General features: G+C 39.1%; 1 protein-coding gene across 1 annotated transcript in view; it reads left to right on the plus strand.

Annotated features, from left to right (window-relative positions):
• LOC133762337 (phosphatidylinositol 3,4,5-trisphosphate 3-phosphatase TPTE2-like) overlaps positions 1-18,830 on the plus strand; it is a 28,011-nt gene extending 9,181 nt beyond the window's left edge. The window contains exons 8-13 of the mRNA XM_062195337.1: positions 463-568; positions 2,477-2,568; positions 3,950-4,042; positions 15,403-15,473; positions 17,610-17,713; positions 18,735-18,830. Coding sequence (XP_062051321.1) covers positions 463-568; positions 2,477-2,568; positions 3,950-4,042; positions 15,403-15,473; positions 17,610-17,712 — 465 coding nt within the window. The 3' untranslated portion in view covers position 17,713; positions 18,735-18,830. The remainder of the gene's footprint in view (positions 1-462; positions 569-2,476; positions 2,569-3,949; positions 4,043-15,402; positions 15,474-17,609; positions 17,714-18,734) is intronic.
• The last annotated feature ends 1,117 nt before the right edge of the window (positions 18,831-19,947 follow it).

Genomic DNA, 19,947 nt, shown 5'->3' on the forward strand with positions numbered 1-19,947 from the left:
AACTAGCACACCATATGCCACACCTGAATATCTTCTGATTCACTGGGGTAGCAATAGAAGGACTCAGTTGCAGATTTCAGGTCTGAGAGCTCTGTTGGCAAGGTCCTAGGGGAGAGGTTCCTTTATGTCAAGTCATAATTCCTCACCCAATCACAAAGCTTCCTGTAACTCAGTCACAACCTTGCTTCTATCCACACATCGATATGTTGTACAATCATAATTATAATCAACCTATAAGCCAGACCTGACTCCTTTCTGGTTTCCTCCATGGCACTTAGTTCAATATTATTTCCTAAGGCAGTTATAATGCCACAAACATAAAAAATACCCTGTTTTATAACAGAATCCAGCAAGTGTTTCCTTAATATCTTGCTGTCTTTACGAAGCCCTGCCCTCACAATAGGAATTTCTGACTTTCAGCTTTTCATCTCCATCTAACTTGAAGCTTCTGTTGCTTTGCAGCATAGATATGTAGGCTACTTTGAAAAGGTGAAGCGTCTCCACCACTGGACTCTCCCACCCAGAAAAATCCTTCAGCCAAAAAAAATCATCATTCATTCAATTCATAGTAAGTGTTATATATAATTGAAAAAGTGGGCAGAAGTGACAATGTTCCCATTCTTTGGGAAGATTTGCTTGTGGCTATATACAGATGAGCTTTACTCTAGGGTATCTAAAGAAATCTTGGTGAGTATTAAACAATTTCAGGGAAGTCAATGGGCATTTTAGCCTAATGAAGTTTTAACACCTATATCTCATAGGAACAATGAGAATAGCTTCTCAAAACTCAAAGCCTAAACAGCATTCTGGCCTCAGAATCTGACCTTTAGGCTTTCAGATCTGGCTAAAAAGCCCATGAGAGCATTTCAGGCACAGAAAGCCAAGGCACTGTGGCAAAAAATGGCCCACAGGAAAGATCTCTGTGATAGATCCCAGTGGAAAGAAGGGACCATCAAAGAAAGAGTTACCTTTCTCTGAAGAGAGGAGAGAACTTCCACTTTGATTATGGCCTTGTCTAAATAAGGTCAGAGTTTGTGGACTCAAAAGGCTTCCATAGCCTTGGCAGCTCATGACAAGAGCCTTGGGTGATCACTGACATCATAAATAAGAGTGTCAGTTGTTAAATCAACCACAGGAGTCACTGTACACTAGCTCCCCATGTAGGACCTCTGTACTTAATGAGTTGTACTGTGAGAATTAATGATAAAACTGGTCTTCAAACAGTACTTTATACCTTGTGTGTCTGTGTGGGTGCAAACTGTTGAAATCTTTACTTAGTATAGAGTTGATCTTCTGTATATAAAGAGAGTTAAAAATGAATCTTAATGAAGAATGAGATGGGAGAGGGAGTAGGAGCTGGGATGGGAGTGAGGGTAGGAGGGCAGGTTGGGGGAAGAACTACTATACAAAAGAAGTTTTACCTATGAAATTTATATTTATTAAATAAAAGCTTTCAAAAATACTATTTTAGATTTTATTTAAATACTGTAGAGACACTGCTTACAAGTGTAAGGTGGAGATCTGGAAAACAAAAGAACTAGCCCAGATTTATAATAGTAGTGGATGTGAAGTCATGTGGAATTTTATGGGCATGATTTCCTTCTTTCAAACTAACATAAAATAGAGGATTTAAAAATCTCAATCTGAGGGGCCAGCATTGTGTCACAGAAGGTTAAGCTATTGCCAACAATGTCAGCAATCCATGTAAGTGCTTGTCCAAATCCAGCTCCCTGTGGGAGCACCTGGGAGGACAGCAGAGTTTGGCCTGAGTGCTTGGGTCCCTGGCAGCTAAGTGGGAGACTCAGATGGATATCTGGGTGCATGCCTTAGCATGTCGAACCCTTGGATATTGCGGCCATTTTGAAGAAGTGAACCAGTAGATGGAAGATTTTTCTCTGTCTCTTGCTCTCTCTCTGTAACTCTGCCTTTACAATAAATAAATATTAAAAAAAAAAAGGAATCTGAGGTTTCATGACCTTAGGCTTCAGCTTTCCATGCGTCTTAGCTTATAGACCAACTCAGGGAGACCAGTTGGGCAAGTTAAAACTGTCCTGCACCCATGTAGATAATCAGGCCAGACCTACTGGGATCAGCCTGATTTTGGAATAAAAATAGTCTTTCAAATGGTTGTGACAATAAGAGAGAGGAGCTGGGTAGAGTGAGGGGAAAAAGAATGAGAGGCTTTGAAGTGGGTGATGTCTTACTACATGCTTTCTAGGATTATCTTCATCTTTCATTGTCTTTGAGCTCTTCAACTACTTTGTAAGTTGTAGAAAAGTGATAATGCAAAACTTTTATACAAATAAATGAATCCTGGATATGCTCAGTGGATTGCAATTGGTTACTGACCCATTTGCATCTAGCTGTAGGTTCACTGCATCATTTACTATCTGCCTGTCAGTGTGTGGTACTTTGAACCAGCTAGAATATTTTACTGTTTCCTCATTAGTGTGCCTATCTTTTTAATTCTATAAAGGTGTTGGGAAAGGTGATGGAAGTGATCTAAAAATTCAAATTATAACAATGAAACAGACAGTCTTTTCATGTTCATCTTCTAAAAACTGTAAGGTAAGAGAAAGCTTATGAAGTAAAAATTCTGAAGTTTGTTTTAAAGCTCATGTTTAAATCATCATGTTGGCCTTCCCAAACCATCACTCACCACAAAGGAGATGTTATGTTGCTTTGTAGTTATTACCCAACATGGAAACCAATAGTTTGGCTGTAAACCAGAGCTAAAATAACCAAATTGCTTTAAAAGAAAGGTTTTTTTCAGGGTATTTTCTAAAATATATATCATTTTAAATTGTGGCTTTGCCATTCAGGTTCCCACAAATACTGAGCATGTAACCAGGAATCTATCAAGATTTTAATTTCAGATTATGTCTGGCACCACAGCTCAGTAGGCTAATCCTCTGCCTGTGGTGCCAGCACACCGGGTTCTAGTCCTGGTCTGGGCGCCGCATTCTGTCCTGGTTGCTCCTCTTCCATTCCAGCTCTCTGTTCTGGCCCGGGAAGGCAGTGGAGGATGGCCCAAGTGCTTGGGCCCTGCATCCACATGGAAGACCATAGTGCACCAGCCGCAGCAGCCATTGTGGGGTGAAACAATGGAAAAAAGGAAGACCTTTCTCTCTGTCTTTCCCTCTCACTGTCCACTCTGCCTGTCAAAAAAAATTTCAGATTATAATTATTTTTAGCCATATTTTTTCCTCTTGGTCATTTTACCTTTTACTGTCCAGCACTGAAATTTCAAATTGTAGTGCAGAAGAAAATCTCCCAGGAGTTTGTAAAGATGCAAATTCATCATCTGTGCCTCCAAGGTATGATTCAGGAAATCTGGGACAGGTCTCAGCTCTCTGTAGTTTTAGAATGCTCCAGATGATTCTAACTCAACAGTTCTGTGGGTTAGCACTATGAGAAACTATGCAAGCATATGGATGAAAGAGGAGCCCCTTTACCCAAAGCAATGGGACCCTAGTAGTCAATGGTTTGTAAAATGTTTAAGTGATGCCTAAGACTATATAAGGACTTTTGTGGAATAATAAGAAAGCTTCTTTCATGAGCCTAGGAACTGTAAATGACAACCTGAGCCAATCTGAAGCCAGGAGCCAAGAGCTTCCTCTGGGTCTCCCCAGAGACCCTGCACACAAAGACTTGGGCCATCCTCCACTGCTTTCCCAGACCATCACAGAGAGCTGGATCAGAATTGGAGAACCAGGACTTGAACCAGCACCCATATAGGATGCTGGCACCACAGGTGGTGGCTTTACTGGCTACAGCACAGTATCGACCCCAACAGTTTATATTTATTAATATATATATAGTGAGTTTGCTATAAGGCTAAGAGTACTTGATAAATACAGAAAGGCTGGATAAGTGAAAACCACTTCAGTTTTACAGATCCCATCAGCAGCTAGATTTTTAGCTCTGAATTTCATGTATTCATTCACAGATATTTCATGATATCGAAACTGACAAAGTCATTATTGAATTGTTGAACTGGCCTATCTTATATGACGACGTTAAAGTCAGATTTCTCTCTCGGGTGAGTAATCAAGAAATTACTTCTGCTGTTGTACTTGTTTGCTCTTTTGATTGATTTTGGTTTAGGATGTTTGTTGCTACAAATCCCAAGAGAAGAGATAAGAGATGTCAATCATTAACAAGGGATGAGAAAAAAGCATCATATCATTAACATATTTTCAAAAAAGAAAAACATATGTAATGCCAGAATTTTTGCTCTTTTTAAAAAAACATTCTATATAATTCACATGTATTAAGCTCATTTGTGTTTTTAAATTCTACTTGATATATATATCTATATATATAAATATATTACTATTCAAAAAACAAAAACCAAAGTGCTAAAAAAGATATGTTTTTACTACATTGCAGTGACAACTTCTTTGTTTTATACCTTTAAAATACATTGCCATAAAGTGAACGGGACTTTGCTTTCCTCTAAATTGATGCTTATTACAAAGAGTATGCATTAAGCCTATATTTGATTTATAAGAAATAAGAATGCCTTTCATTTTCTTTACTTGAACATATCTGCATAACTTCTACTGACCAGCCATAAATTGTTCTATTTGCATATTATTCTGCATATAACAAATTTATAATCCTCAATAGTTTCAATTCATATTCCTATGAAATCATCAACCAGAACTGCCAACAGGTAAGTATATTGGGGCACTTAAAATTTATTTTTTGTACCTTCCTTCATCCCCTGCTTGCTGCCTGTTGGAAAAGAATCTCGTAAGTATTTAGATGGTCACTGAGTTGAAACAAGTCACCTGGGTAGTTACAACACTGGCTGCTGGCCTCCTACCTAATGGAGCTGCTCTAAATTCTCACTCAAACAGTAGTTTCTAAGTAGAAACAGTGGTGTAAAGGTCATTGGCCCAGAGCATTTGGGTAACATCCAACCTTTGATTATGAAAGCACTCAAAATGTCAGATATTTCTATCATCATCAACACTGTATCATCTTCAATAAGTAGGGCTTGCTATTCAGTGCAGCTGTTCCTTATAGAAATGGTTGATATTTGTTGTATATCCCAGTAATCTGCTCCTGAGGGCTCTCTGGAGGGTGGCTGTAAACTGTAGCCTGCCCTGACAGGTCTGCAGGTGAGGTGGTCATGGAGGTTTACACTGTGCTTTTCACAGGATGCTTCATTATCCTGGCAGATACCTGATGCTTAAGTGCCTGCCTGTGAGTAGCAGCTGTGGCTCTCCCAGAAACCTGTTTTTCTTCCCAGACTCTTTTATTTAAAAAATACAAACTTCATGCATTTCATAAGTACAACTTCAGGAACACAGTGATTTATGCCACCATACCCACTCTGCCACCCACACTCCTACCACTCTTCCTCTTCCCTCTCATTCCTATTCTTAATTTTTTACTAAGGTCTATTTCATTTAACTTTATACCCATCTGATTAACTCTATACTAAATAAAACATTCAACAAATAGTATGGAAAATAAAAGTGTTCCTCAACATTCAAGACAAGGGCTGTTCAAAGTAATTGCATCTCAAAGTGTCAATTTCACTATTATAGATTACTTTTAGATGCTCTGTTAGTTATCACAGATGAGGGATAACATAAGGAATTTATATTTTGGGGACTGGCTTATTTCATTAAGTATGATGTTTTTCAGTTTCATCCATTTTTTTGCATACAACAGGAATTCATTTTTTAAAAAACTCTTGAGTAGCATTCCATGGTGTACACTGAAGAGTGCCCTTGTGGCCCTTGTTGGACTTTGTCCAATTTGTCCTACCAAGATAGAAACCCCCTAGGAGAAAACCAACTGAAAGTAAAGTTCAGGGCTGTTGATCAGGAGAGAACAGAGGAAGCACACACGCACACACGCACGAAGCAGGTTTTTTTTTTTTTTTAACTATTTGAGAAGCAGAGACATATTAAAGACAGATAGGTCCCATTTGCTGGTTCACGTTCCCAGTGCCCACAATGGCTATGATGAGGCTGAGTGGAAGCCTGGAACCTGGAAGTCAGTCCAGTCTCCTGTTCTTTGACAGGAACAGAATCACTTTGGTTTCAAGGGTCTAACCTAGCTGTAATCAGGAGCTAGAGATGGATATCAACCTCCAGTATGGGATAAAGCTATTTTAACCATTAAACTAAATGCCCACCCCAAAAGTCACTTTGATTATTCACAGATCCATTGAGAAGAGAGCAGAACACCTTGCAGAGTCAACAGGAAAAGGGTTGGGCATCCAGGAGATGTTCAATCAACGAGCAGGTGGCAGAGCATCAGAGAGAGGCAGTAATGGCCTTAACAGCTAGGTCAGGGACATGATAAAAATAAAAGCCACGAATTCCCTCTAGGTCAACAACATGGATGGCAGGACTGCAGATCCTTGGACCATCTTCTGCTGCCTTCCTAGGCACATTAGTAGGAAGCTGAATAGGAGGATGAGCAGCAAGATTTTGAAGCAACACTCCAACATGGTGTGGTGGCACTGAAAGCAGTGTTTAATCTGCTGCACAACACCATTCCCCTAAAATTTTTAAAAGTTATATATTTAAAAGCAGAGAAGAAAGAGTCCTAAGATGGTGTAGCAGGGAAGGAGCTTACTGCTCTAGTCCAGGAGAAGAAAGTTTAAAAAAAGTGCAGAGAGTTCAGCCTCATGTAAGAGTTAGAAAAAAAAACGGCAGAGGAAACACAAATTTGAGGTACATGGTGGACCATCATGGAGGGTGTGGATGCCCACAACTCAGGACTCCAGCAGCTGAGAGCCTACACACCAGTCTTGGAAAGTGAGGTGATACCAGACTGCAGAAAACCAATCCACTGGCAATAAAGTTTCAGGAAGAGCCTAGAAGGAATCTGGCTTGGAGCCCCATGGATTATAGTGTACCTGCCAAACTAGAGGAGAAAAAAGAAAAAGGAGGGACATTTTCCCCAATCACTTTAGAATGCCATCCTGCAACAAGCAGATAAATCTGGCACCAATTTGAACATACATACAGATGTACCAGTTTTTGTCCACCCCTGCAACCAGCCAAGTAGAGACTCCTGACTCTAGTGGGGAGAACTAACGGGGACTAGGAGCTTGTGACTGTGGGAAGCCTCTGTGCAAGGACTATGGAAAAAAACTGAGGATGTGTGGGAGGAATTACAGTGTGGTTAGGAATTACAGTAGGAGACTCCACAAACTCAGGGCTCCATGGTTACCTTGTGTACAATGCAGGGGTATCTGAAATTACACTGAGGAATGCACAGATCCTTTGTGTTCTTAGGGGTAGAGAAGATGAATATTATACCCACTGGGGCTAGAACTCAGGCACTGGTCTCCTTTGAGGAGAGGATCTCATCTGGGCAGAATAAACCTCCTCTATTAAATGATTGGGAGAGATTTACCAGGCAAAACCTGGGTATGTACCTTAGATGTGCCCTTTTACCTGGAGAACTTAAAAGAGCTCCCTGCACCCACTACAAGCCTCTAGATAGTCACTGAAAGCAGAAACTCCACTTATCTAAAGAGTCATAGTACAAAGATAAAGGCCATCACAGCAAAAAAACAAAAACAAATGCACCAATTGAAGAAAGAAGAATAAGGAAGATAGCATGACACCCCTAAAAGAACACAACACTTCAATACTATATTGTGAAGATAATGAGATGGAAGAAATGCAAGAAATGGAATTCAAAAATGATGATAAGATTACATAGAAGTAATCAGAAGCAAATGCATGAACTACTGAAATCCATACAGGACATGAAAGAAAATTGCTCCTATAAAGGTGAGATCTTGAAGACCTAAATGAAAGATCTCTGTGTGTGAGATCCCAGTGGAAAGAACGGGGCTATCAAAGAAGGAGGTACCTTTTACTGAAGGGAGGAGAGAACTTCCACTTTGACTATGACCCTATCAGAATAAGATCAAAGTCAGCGAACTCTAAAGGCTTCCATAGCCCTGGCAACTCATGACTAGAGCCTAGGGAGATTACTGACTTCATGAACATTAGTGTCAAATTGTTAAGTCAGCAACAGGAGTCACTGTGTACTTACATACCATGTGGGATCTGTCCTTAATGTGTTGTCTAATGTGCAGTGACGCTATAACTAGTTACCGAAACAGTATTTTTACACTTTGTGTTTCTGCGTGGGTACAAACTGATGAGATCTTTACTAATTATATACTAAATCGATCTTCTGTATATAAAGATAATTGGAAATGAAAAAAAAAACCTGATGTTAAATTGGAAATGGCATAGAAAATTAATTTTTTAAAAAAATATTGTGTAGGATCTCTGTCTTTAATGTGCTGTACACTGTTATTTAATGCTATAACTAGTACTCCAACAGTATTTATTTTTTCACTTTGTGTTGCTATATGGGGGCAAACTGTTGAAATCTTTACCTAATATATACTAAACTGATCTTCTGTATATAAAGAGAATTGAAAATGAATCTTGATGTGATTGGAAGGGGAGAGGGAATGGGAAAGGGGAGGGTTGTGGGTGGGAGGGAAGTTTCGGGAGGGGGGAAGCCATTGTAACCCATAAGCTGTACTTTGGAAATTTATATTCATTAAATAAAAGTTTAATAATAAAAAAAAGAAAAATAAAATGAAATGCAGAATTCAATACAACAAATAAAAATGCAGTGGAGAGCCTGAAACAACAGATTCAGTAAAGCAGAAGAAAGACTATTGGACTTAGAAGACAAAGCACAGGAAATTATACAGTGAAACCAAAAACAAGACTAGGAAATAAAAAAAAAAAACTAAAAAAAAAAAAAAACAAACACCATTGGGAATCTATAGGATACTATCGAATGACTGAACATATGGGTTCTAGGAGTTCATGAAGGTGTGGAAATAGAGGAAGGATTAGTAAAATACTAACAGAAGACTTCCCTAATTTGGAGAAAAAAAGGGACATCCAAATACAGGAAGTACATGGAACACCTAATAGAATGATCAGAAAAGATCTTCACCACAAAATATAGTAAATCAAACTCACCACAGTAAAGCATAAAGAAAAGATTCTAAAATGTGCACAAGAGAAAAACCAGATTACTTTCAGAGTTTCTCCAATTAGACTCACAGCGGACTTCTCATCAGAAACCCTACAGGCTAGGAAAGAATGGTGAGAAATATTCCAAGTATTAGGAGAAAACTACTGATAACCCAGAAGACTATACCCTCCAAAGCTGTCACATATGAATGAAGGTGATATAAAGACCTTTCCTAACAATCAGACATTCATAGAATTTGTCACCACCCTTCCAGCCCTACAAAAGATGTTTAAGAATGTGCTGCACACAGAGACACAGAAACACGCTCATCACTACGACAGAAGGTAAAGAAAGAAAATCTGTCAGTAAAAGTTCATGGGAAGCTAAAAGTAAAAAATAGGAATATTTTTGGAAAAATGGCAGGTCAAAGTTGTTACTTATCAATAGTCTCCTTGAATGTAAATGGTCTCAGCTATCCAGATAAGAAACACAGACTGGCAGAACCATTTAAAAACAAAACCTATCTATTTACTGCATATAAGAAACACATCTCACCAAACAAGATGCATGCAGACTGAAGTCGAAAGGATGGAAAAAGATATTCCCTACCAAAAGAAACCAAAAAAACAGATGGTGTAAGTCATCCTAATATCAGACAAAATAGACTTAACACAAAAACTTTTAAAAGAGACAAAGAAGGCCACTATGTAATGATTAAGGGATCAATATAACAGGAAGCTGTGATTATTATAAATGTATATGCGCCTAATTACAGGGCACCAGAGAGACTTAGACTCCAATACAGTAGTATTGAGGGACTTCAATACTCCACTTTCAGCAATGGACAGATCAACCAACAGAAACTCAGCAAGGAAAGAGCAGATTTATTGGACACTATAGACCAACTGAACCTAACAGATATCAACAGACTTTTTCATCCTACAGTTGCAGAACACACATTTTTCTCAGCAGTGCATGGATCTTTCTATAGGATTCACCATATATAAGCTATAAATCAAGTCTCAGCAAATTCAAAAAAAATAGAAATCATACCATGCATCTTTTCAGACAACAAAGCAGTGAAACTGGAAATCAGCAACCCAGGCACCTCTAGAACATATGCAAATTTATAGAGACTGAACAACATGCACCTGAATGAATAATGGGTTATAGAATAATCAACAGAGAAATTAAAAAAAAATTTCTGGAAACAAATGAAGGTGACGAAACAACATATCAAAACCTAGGGGATTGGGAGAGGGAGCAGGAAAGGGGAGGGTTGTGGGTGGGAGGGAAGTTTTGGGAGGGGGAAGCCATTGTAACCCATGAGCTGTACTTTGGAAATTTATATTCATTAAATAAAAGTTAAAAAAAAAACCTATGGGATACAGCCAAAGCAGTGTTGAGAGGAAAGTTTATAGCAGTAGGTGCCTACATCAAGAAATTGGAAAGGCACCAAATAAATGAGCTATCAATGCATCTCAAGGATCTAGAAAACTACAGTAAACCAAACTCAAAACTAGTAGGAAAAAATTAATTAAAATTAGAAAGGAAATCAACAAAATTGAATTCAAAAAACAATACAAAACATCAGCAAACGGAAGAGCTATTTTTGAAAAAATAAACAAAATTGACCTACTATTGGCCCAGTAACAAAAAAAAAAAAGGATAGAGGATAGAGTAGACCCAAATCAACAAAATCAGAAATGAAAAAAAGAAATGTAACACAAGGCACCACAGAAGTAAAAAGAATCATCAGAAATTACTACAAAGAGCTATATGCCAACAAACTGGGAAACCTAGAAGAAATGGATACTTTCCTGGACACATGCAAGCTACCTAAATGAAGCCATGAAAACATAGAAAATGAACAGATCCATGACCAAGATGGAAATTGAATCAGTAATAAAGGCCCTCTCAATAGAGAAAAGCTCAGAACCACATGGCTTCACTACCGAATTCTACCAGACATTTAAAGAACTAACTCCAATTCTTCTCAAGTTATTCAAATCAATTGAAAGGGAGGGAATCCTTCCACATTATTCCTATGAAGCCAGCATCACCTTAATTCCTAAACCTGAAAAAGATGCAACAGAGAATTACAGATCAATTTCACTAATGTACATAGATGCAAAAATTCTCAATAAAATTCTAGCCAATAGAATCCAACAGCACATTAGAAAGATCATCCACCAAGACCAGGTTAGATTCATCCCTGGTATGCAGGGATGGTTCAACATTCACAAATCAATTAATGTGATACATCACATCAACAAAAGCATGAATAGAAACCCTAAATTATCTCAATAGATGCAGAGAAAGCATTTGATGATATACAATATCCTTTCATGGTGAAAACTCTAAGCAAATTGGTTTAGAGGTAACATTCCTCAACACAATCAAGGCAATTTCTTTTTTTTTTTCTAATTTATTTATTTTTATTTTTTTTAACTTTTATTTAATGAATATAAATTTCCAGTGTACAGCTTATGGATTACAATGGCTTCCCCCCCCCCCATAACTTCCCTCCCACCCGCAACCCTCCCCTCTCCCGCTCCCTCTCCCCTTCCATTTGCATCAAGATTCATTTTCAATTCTCTTTATATACAGAAGATCAATTTAGTATAAAGATTTCAACAGTTTGCACCCACATAGAAACACAAAGTGAAACATACTACTCTGCAATATAAAAATATCTTCATGCTCTGGTAAAAAAAAAAAATCAAGGCAATTTCTGACAACAACACTTAAGAAACTGGGAACAGAAGAAACAGTTGAGAAACACAATTGAGTCAATTTATGAATAAACTATGACAAGTGTCCTACTGAATGGGGAAAAGTTGGAAGCATTCCTACTGAGATCGGTTACCAGAGAAGGATGCCCACTGTCACCATTGCTATTCAATATAGCCCTAGAAGGTTAAGCCAGAACAATTAGGCAATAAAAAGGAATAAAAGTGATACAAATTGGGAAGGAGGAAGTCAAACAATCCCTATTTGCAGGTGACGTGATTCTACATCTAGGGGATCCAAAAGACTCCACTAAAAGACTATTGGAACTTATAGAGAGTAGCAGAATATAAAGTCAATACACAAAAATCAACAGATTTTGTAGACACAGACAATGCCACAGCTGATATTCAACGTCTAAGATCAAACCCATTCACAATAGCACAGGCGAAGACTTCTTGGAAAAGACCCCAGAGGCACAGGCAATCAAAGTCAAAATTAATAAATGGGATTACACCAAATTGAAATGTTTCTGTACAGCAAAGAGGCAACTGACAGAATGGGAGAAATTACTTGCAGACTATGCAACTGATAAAGGAGTAACAACCAGAATCTACAAAGTGATCAAGAAACTCCACAACAGCAAAACAGACAACCCACTTAAGAGATGGAAAAAGGACTTAAACAGTCATTTTGGAAAACAGGAAATCCAAAGGGCCAACAGACACATGAAAAATTTTAAGGAACACTAGCTGTCAGGGAAATGCAAATTAAATCCACAATGAGGTTTTACCTCAGTCCCATTAGAAGGGCTTTCAAACAGAAATCAACAAAATACAAATGCTGGTAAGGATGTGGGGGAAAAGGTACCCTAATCTCTTGTTGGTGGGAATGTCAACTGGTAAAGCCACTCTGTAAGACAGTACAGAGATACCTCAAAAATCTGAATGTAGACCTACCATATGACCCAGCCATCCCACTCCTGGGAATTACCCAAGGGAAATGAAATCAGTAAACAAAAGAGTTATCTGCACCTCCATGTTTATTGCAGCTTGATTCACAATGCTAAGGCATGCAATCAAAATAAATACCCATCAACCAAAGACTGGACAAAGAAATAATAGGAGGCTGGCGCCATAGCTCACTTGGTTAATCCTCCACCTGCAGCACCGGCATCCCATATGGGCACCAGGTTCTAGAACCAGTAGCTCCTCTTCCAGTCCAGGTCTCTGCTGTGGCCCGGAAGGCAGTGGAGGATGGCCCAAGTGCATGGGCCCCAGCACCCGCATGGGAGACCAGGAGGACGCACCTGGCTCCTGGCTTCGGATTGGCATAGCTCTGGCCGTAGTGGCCATTTGGGGGATGAACTAATGGAAGGAAGACCTTTCTCTCTGTCAAACACTCTAACTCTGTCTGTTAAATAAATTAAAAAAAGAAAGAAATAATGGGATACATACATTATGGAATACTGCACAGCAGTAAAGAAAAAATGAAATCAGTTCATTTGCAACTAAATGGATGGATCTTGAAAATATCATACTTAGTGAAATAAGCCAATCCTAAAGGATAAATATCATATATTCTCTCTGATCTTTGAGAAATAATAGAGCACCTAAAACAAAATCTATAGAAGTGAAATCAACATTCACTTCAAGAGAGGATGACTTGAGCTCCCCTTATCTTGACTGTCAAGGAATAGTGTTTTGCTGTTGTTATTATTTTTTCCTTATACTATTTTTTGAACTCTTAACAGTTAATATATATATTTATATATATATAAATATATATATATATAAAGTCAATTGAAAATAGATCTCAATAAAAAATAAGAGTGGGAATAAGAGAGGGAAGAGGAAGTTTGTAATTGTAAAGCTCTATAAGTCTGCATACATTCCTGTGGACTTAATTCTAAGGATGCAGTTTAAAATCTTGTCATGGGACTCTAAATCCCATTAAGCTAGATGGTAAAAATGCCATCTTAGTTGTTAAAGTGATCATATTAAGTGTTAAAATAATTAAACACATATAATATTAATATTAAGATCATATTAAGGGTTAAAATAATTATATATATATATATGTGTGTGTGTGTGTGTGTATACACAGGATCAAGTGCCTGGTAATAATAATAGATAGAATTTAAAAAGAGAGGATTTTCCAACATGGGAAGAAGTCCACACAGTGGAATAACAGAATGACGATTGCTTTAATAACACTCTGACATCAGATTCAGCCCTTAAGGTTCCTGGTCTGGCTGAAAAGCACATGAGAGCATTGCAGGCATGGAAAGCCAAGACACTGTGGCAAAAAACGTTCTACATGAAGGAACTCTGTGAGACCCCAGCAGAAAGAAGTGGCCATCAAAGAAGGATGCACTTTTCTCTAAAGGAAGGAGAAAACTTCCACTTTGCTTATGCCCTTGTCCAAATGCTGACAGTGCACTTAAAAGGTTTCCAAAGCCTAGGCAGTTTATATCAAGAGCTTCAGGTGCTCACTGATATCATACATAAGAGTGTTAGTAGTTAAATTAACAACAGGAGTCACTGTGTACTAAAACCCCATGTAGGACCTCTGCCCTCAACGAGTTTCATTATGAGTTAACTATAATATTAGTTCTCAGTTTGTGTGTGTGTGCAAATTGTTGAATTCTACTTAGTATAGGTCATATGGTAGGTCTGTGTACAAATATAATGAAAATGAATCTTAATGGAGAATGAGAATGGCAAAGGGAGAGGGAGGTGGTGGCGGGGTGGGAGTATGGGTGGAAAGGGTGGGTATGGTGGGAAGAATAACTATATTTCTAACATTGTACTTATGAAATTTGTATTCCTTAAAAAATAAATTAAACAACAAAAAAAGGGGCCGGTGCCATGGCTCACTTGGCTAATCCTCCACCTGTGGTGCCAGCATCCCATGTGGGCATAGGTTTCTAGTCCTGGCTGTTCCTCTTCCAGTCCAGCTCTCTGCTGTGGCCAGGAAAGGCGGTGGAGGATGGGCCAGGTGATTGGGCACCTGCACCTGCATGGGAGACCAGGAGGAAGCACCTGGCTCCTGGCTTTGGATCAGCGCGGTGCACCGGCCGCAGCAGCCATTGAGGGGTGAACCAATGGCAAAGGAAGACCTTTCTGTCTCTCTCTCTCACTGTCTAACTCTACCTGTCAAATACATAAATAAAAAAGGCAGAGAGAAGAGACTTCCCATCTGCTAGGTTATGCCTCAACTCCCCACAAGAGCCATGGCTGGGGAAAGCTGAAGCTGGGAGCCAGAAATTCAAATCTGGTCTCCCATGTGGGTTGCAGGGACCCATCACCTGCTGCCTCCAGGCCGTGCATAGACAGGAGGCTGGAATCAGGAGCTGAGCTGGGACTTGAATCCAGGCACTCTTATATAGGATGTGGGTGTCCCAAGTGGCATCTTAACTGTTATGCCCAAAGCTTATGCCATCCTTGAAATTCCTGATAGAAACAAAAAGACAAAGCAAGAGCATTCTATTAGTCTCCTTGTTGTGTCTCTAGGTGCATTATCAGGGGTAGAGTGCTGCCTACTTAATGGGTACAGTTGTTAGAGCAATATATAGAGGAATAAAGGAAAGAATCCAAAGGGATTATCCTCTGGAACTAGTTCTTGGTATCAATTTTACTGTGAAAATAACCATTTTTTTCTTTAACCATGTCTTTTTAGAATCTCCCCAAATATTATGACAAATGTGCATTCTTCTTCTGGTTCAATACAGCTTTCATAGAAAACAACAGGTATGGATATAATGTAAATCCGATAGAAACAGCTTAACCGTCAATGCCTGTGTGTAAGGTATAATGGCAATTCTTTTGCCAACTGTTATAATCTCGATATATAATAAACAAGAAAATCCTAAGCCGCCATTCTTTATTGCATTTACTCAATGTGATCATTTAAAAACTATGTGAGACTCAACTGTTGCATGATCCTCATGGGCCATGCCAGAGGACTATGTTCTAATTTACAAAGGATTAAAATCAGATGCTGAGTGTGGTGATAATGTACTCCCAGTGAAATTCAATATGATTATGCTCAGTACCTTGAATTCAAGATATGGCAGGTCCTCAATAATTGCTGATCCACGTAGGAGCAATCATCAACCTGTGCTAATCTAAGGCACAATTTCTGGAGGCTCTCAAAGGGAGAGCAAGGTCAATGCGGGAGGCTGGATCCGAGTCATGGCACTGATGTAAGGCTGCCACAAAACACACAGGAGTTAGAGGAAAGGTTTATTATTGGGTGGGGGAAGCCGAATGGGATGGGGAGAGAGCACAAGAGGGTAAGAAAGGAGGAGAGCATAAGAGAGAGAGGGATCAAGAGAGACAAGAAATAATTTAATAATCTCCCAATTACACATTTCTCTAACAACTCAATCATGAAACTTTTTATTAAAAAGCATTTATTAAATGGATTTGAAGGTTATTATTCCAAAGAACATTTTACCCATATCTGGAAACTCATTCCTGAATCTAGAAGTGCTCTACTTTGGGGTTTTGTTCTGTGGGGGTGAAAAGATCATATCAACATACCCTACAATCCAAAGGAAAAAAGATTTTGAAAATTCTTCAGGTTAGAGTTAAGGTGGTTGCAATTGCACGTGGGTTTATTTGTTATTCATCACATCCAACCCTACTCTGCTGGAAACCTGAACTGGCTCTAGTGACATCCAAAGTCCTACAAGAAGACAGCAGAGGGAACATCATACACACATTCCTGTGATGCACGTACATTTAATGCATTTTGAGGGCAAATGCTGGATTTCATGGAAAATTTTTATCCATATCTGGTTGTAAACAAACAATAAACTTTGATTCATTACATGAGCAAAGCCCCTCAAATAGAGAAACCTGGTGCTACTACTAAAAAATGGCTGTTACTACAGTGTACAGTTTTGTCCTTTGAAACAATGTGTTCATACCGGAGAAGCAACATTAGATCATTTTTATGTAAGTTTCTAAATATTTCTGTAAGCTTTACATGTACACACTACTTGGCAAAGCAGATTTTATAGCTATCAGGATGTTTTTTAATCAGAAACACCAATGTCATTCTTAAAAAACACTGTATTATTGGGTTTTATTATTGTTTAAAGATTCATTTATTTGAAAGGTGAGAGATAGCTCTGTGTCACAGTACGTTAAAGCCTCTCCTCTGGAGAGGGAGAGGGAGAGGGAGAGGGAGAGGGAGAGGGAGAGGGAGAGGGAAAGGAGAGAGATAGGGAGAAGAGGGAGAGGGAGAGGAGAGAGATAGGGAGAAGAGGGAGAGGGAGTGGGGGCAAGGGAGAGGGCGGGAGAGGAGGGAGAGGATGGAGAGGGAGATGGAAACATAGAGGGAGAGTGAGAGGGAGAGGGAGAGAGAGACAGAGAAGGAGAGGGAGAGGCATGATGTAGGCAACAGATGCTCAAGCCATTGGGCCATCTTCTGCTGCCTTCCCAGGCCATCAGCAGGGAGTTGGAGCAGAAGCAGAGCAGCCAGGACTCAAATCAGCACTCTAATATGGGATGCCAGCATTGCAAGTGGCAACTTAATCCACTACACCACAATGCTGGCACTGTTACTGGGTATTATTACACATCAAGCCTCTGGTGGACTTGTCATCTTTGCAAACAGATGCTTTATCAATCTTGGATGTCATTAATTCCATAAAAGGAGATGCTAAAAGATTTGGCAGTATGTTGGCACTGAGGTACTTATTAGTGAAGATGAAGGTATTCTGTGAGAGATGTGGAGGAAGCAAAGGAAGACACAAAAAAAGGCTGAGGTTCTAAATGTGGTGAGCAAGGCTTTTCATAAAGGCCAAGGAGCCCTACTGTAGGGCTTGACTATTAGCCCTAAAATAAAATGTAATGTGTGCTTGCTTTTCCCCTCAGGCTGTATCTAAGACGAAATGAGTTGGACAACCCACACAAACAAAAAGCCTGGAACATCTATGGTCCACATTTTGCAGTTGAGATTTATTTCAATACTACATGAGGTAATTATCCTGTAGCTGGTACCCTTTTAAGTGTACCTCCTCTTATAACACACATCATATGCTTCCTAATTGGTACCACACATGTTTTCCTAAGCTATCTATTTGTAGGCACATAGACCAACTTTTGTGCATGTATATAATTGTATATAGTTGAGAAATTAATTAAACATTAAAGTGCCAATAGTGATTTTTTAAATTTATTTATTTGAAACACAGAGCAACAGAGAAAGAGTGAGTATGCAAAAGAGAAAGAGTGAGGGAGCATATCTTCCATCCATGGATTCACTGCTCAAATGGCCACAGGGCCAAGGCCAGGAGCTCAGTACCCCTTCCAGGGCTCCTATATGGATGGCAGGGGTCCAGGCACTTGGGCTATCTTCACTCCCTTGGGCTATCTTCACTCAGAAGTGGAGCAGCTGGGACTTAATCAGCACTCCAATAGGCGACACTAGTTACAAGCAATGGCTTAACCTGCCACACCACAATGCTGACGTATTTTTCTTTCCTTTTTAAGTAATATACTTCATGAGAAGTTTCCACCTTATGATGAGATAAATGTGGAACAGAGGGCAAAGGAACATTAGGTTATCATTCTGGATATCTTTGAGATACCAAACTCTTACATCAAATGACTGATTTTATTGTCTCATTAATATGTATTTACTTACATATTTTTGGGAAAGTATTCAGATTTTTTAGAAAGCTTATTTCTATTTTCTTCTTCTACTTGATTTGCAAACTCTCTGTTACCAAACATCAGCTCAGCAGAGAAGACTAAAATTTAAACCCAGGGAAGAGAAATGTTTCACACACCAGTCCCCAGCACTGACATTCTATTCTCTTGTTCAAAGCACTGCACAGGTAGCTTATGTGACAAACTTCAGTTACATACACACACACACAACAGGAGGGAAACAGAATCTTGGTAAACACAGCAAATAAAGATTTATCAGTAACTTCTTTTTGCATACAGAAGACAAAGGAAATACTTAATAATCTGTATTGTTTTAAAATCCATCAGCCCTGCGCAGACCAGCTTCATCCTTGCCTGAGGAATTCTGTAAAGAAGACAGCCCTGTGGCCACAGGGAATCACGTTTTCTTGACTACTGCTACTTTAAGTACTTTTATTAAAATTCACTTTTATTAAAAGTTTTTGAGATGACATTTTTAATTCATATTACAAAGGTTTAATGTTCTACTGAATAAATAGTTCAAAAAAAAATAGAAAGACCATAGTGCAGCAGAAAAATAGGCAAGGTCTATAATCAATAACCAAGTGAAAAGATGTCCAACGTCACTCATATAAAGCAAATTTTAAAAATCACAGAAGCATTAATACTATCGGAGCATATAATTCTTATCAATCTTTTGGTCACATTTAATACGAACTTTAGCAAAACACTGTATTTGCAACTGAACTAATCGCACAGGTATATTTTTCTTTCTTTTTTTTTTTTTTTTGACAGGCAGAGTGGACAGTAAGAGAGAGACAGAGAGAAAGGTCTTCCTTTGCCGTTGGTTCACCCTCCAATGGCCGCCGCGGTAGCGCGCTGCGGCCGGCGCACCGCGCTGTTCCGATGGCAGGAGCCAGGTGCTTCTCCTGGTCTCCCATGGGGTGCAGAGCCCAAGCACTTGGGCCATCCTCCACTGCACTCCCTGGCCACAGCAGAGAGCTGGCCTGGAAGAGGGGCAACCGGGACAGGATCGGTGCCCCGACCGGGACTAGAACCCGGTGTGCCGGCGCCGCAAGGCGGAGGATTAGCCTGTTGAGCCACGGCGCCGGCCAGTATATTTTTCTTTTAATCCTTTCCATTTCCCTTTCCTTTCCTTCCTCCTCCATGTTTTTTTTTTTTTATCTTTAGCTCCCATGTATAAGGACAAACGTGATATTTATTTTTCTATGTCCAGCTGATTTTGATCAACACGATGTCTTTCAGTTCAAACCATTTTGCTGCAAATGATAGAATTTCATTTTTTATAGCTGAATAATATTCCATTGTGGGTATATGCATGTGTGTTTATCACATTTTCTATATCTAGTCACCTAATACTGGAAACCTCGGTTGACTGCATATTATGGCTACTGTGAACAGTGCTACTGTAAATATGGTGGAACATGTATCTCTGATAAAATGTTTTTAATGTTTTTGAGGTATATATCCAGGAGTGTGATTGCTGGTTCCTAGGGAAAGTCTATTTCTAGTTTCTAAGGAAACTTTCATACATTTTCCA

The sequence above is a fragment of the Lepus europaeus genome, chromosome 6 (assembly GCF_033115175.1).
Source record: "Lepus europaeus isolate LE1 chromosome 6, mLepTim1.pri, whole genome shotgun sequence".
NCBI classification, from domain to species: domain Eukaryota; kingdom Metazoa; phylum Chordata; class Mammalia; order Lagomorpha; family Leporidae; genus Lepus; species Lepus europaeus.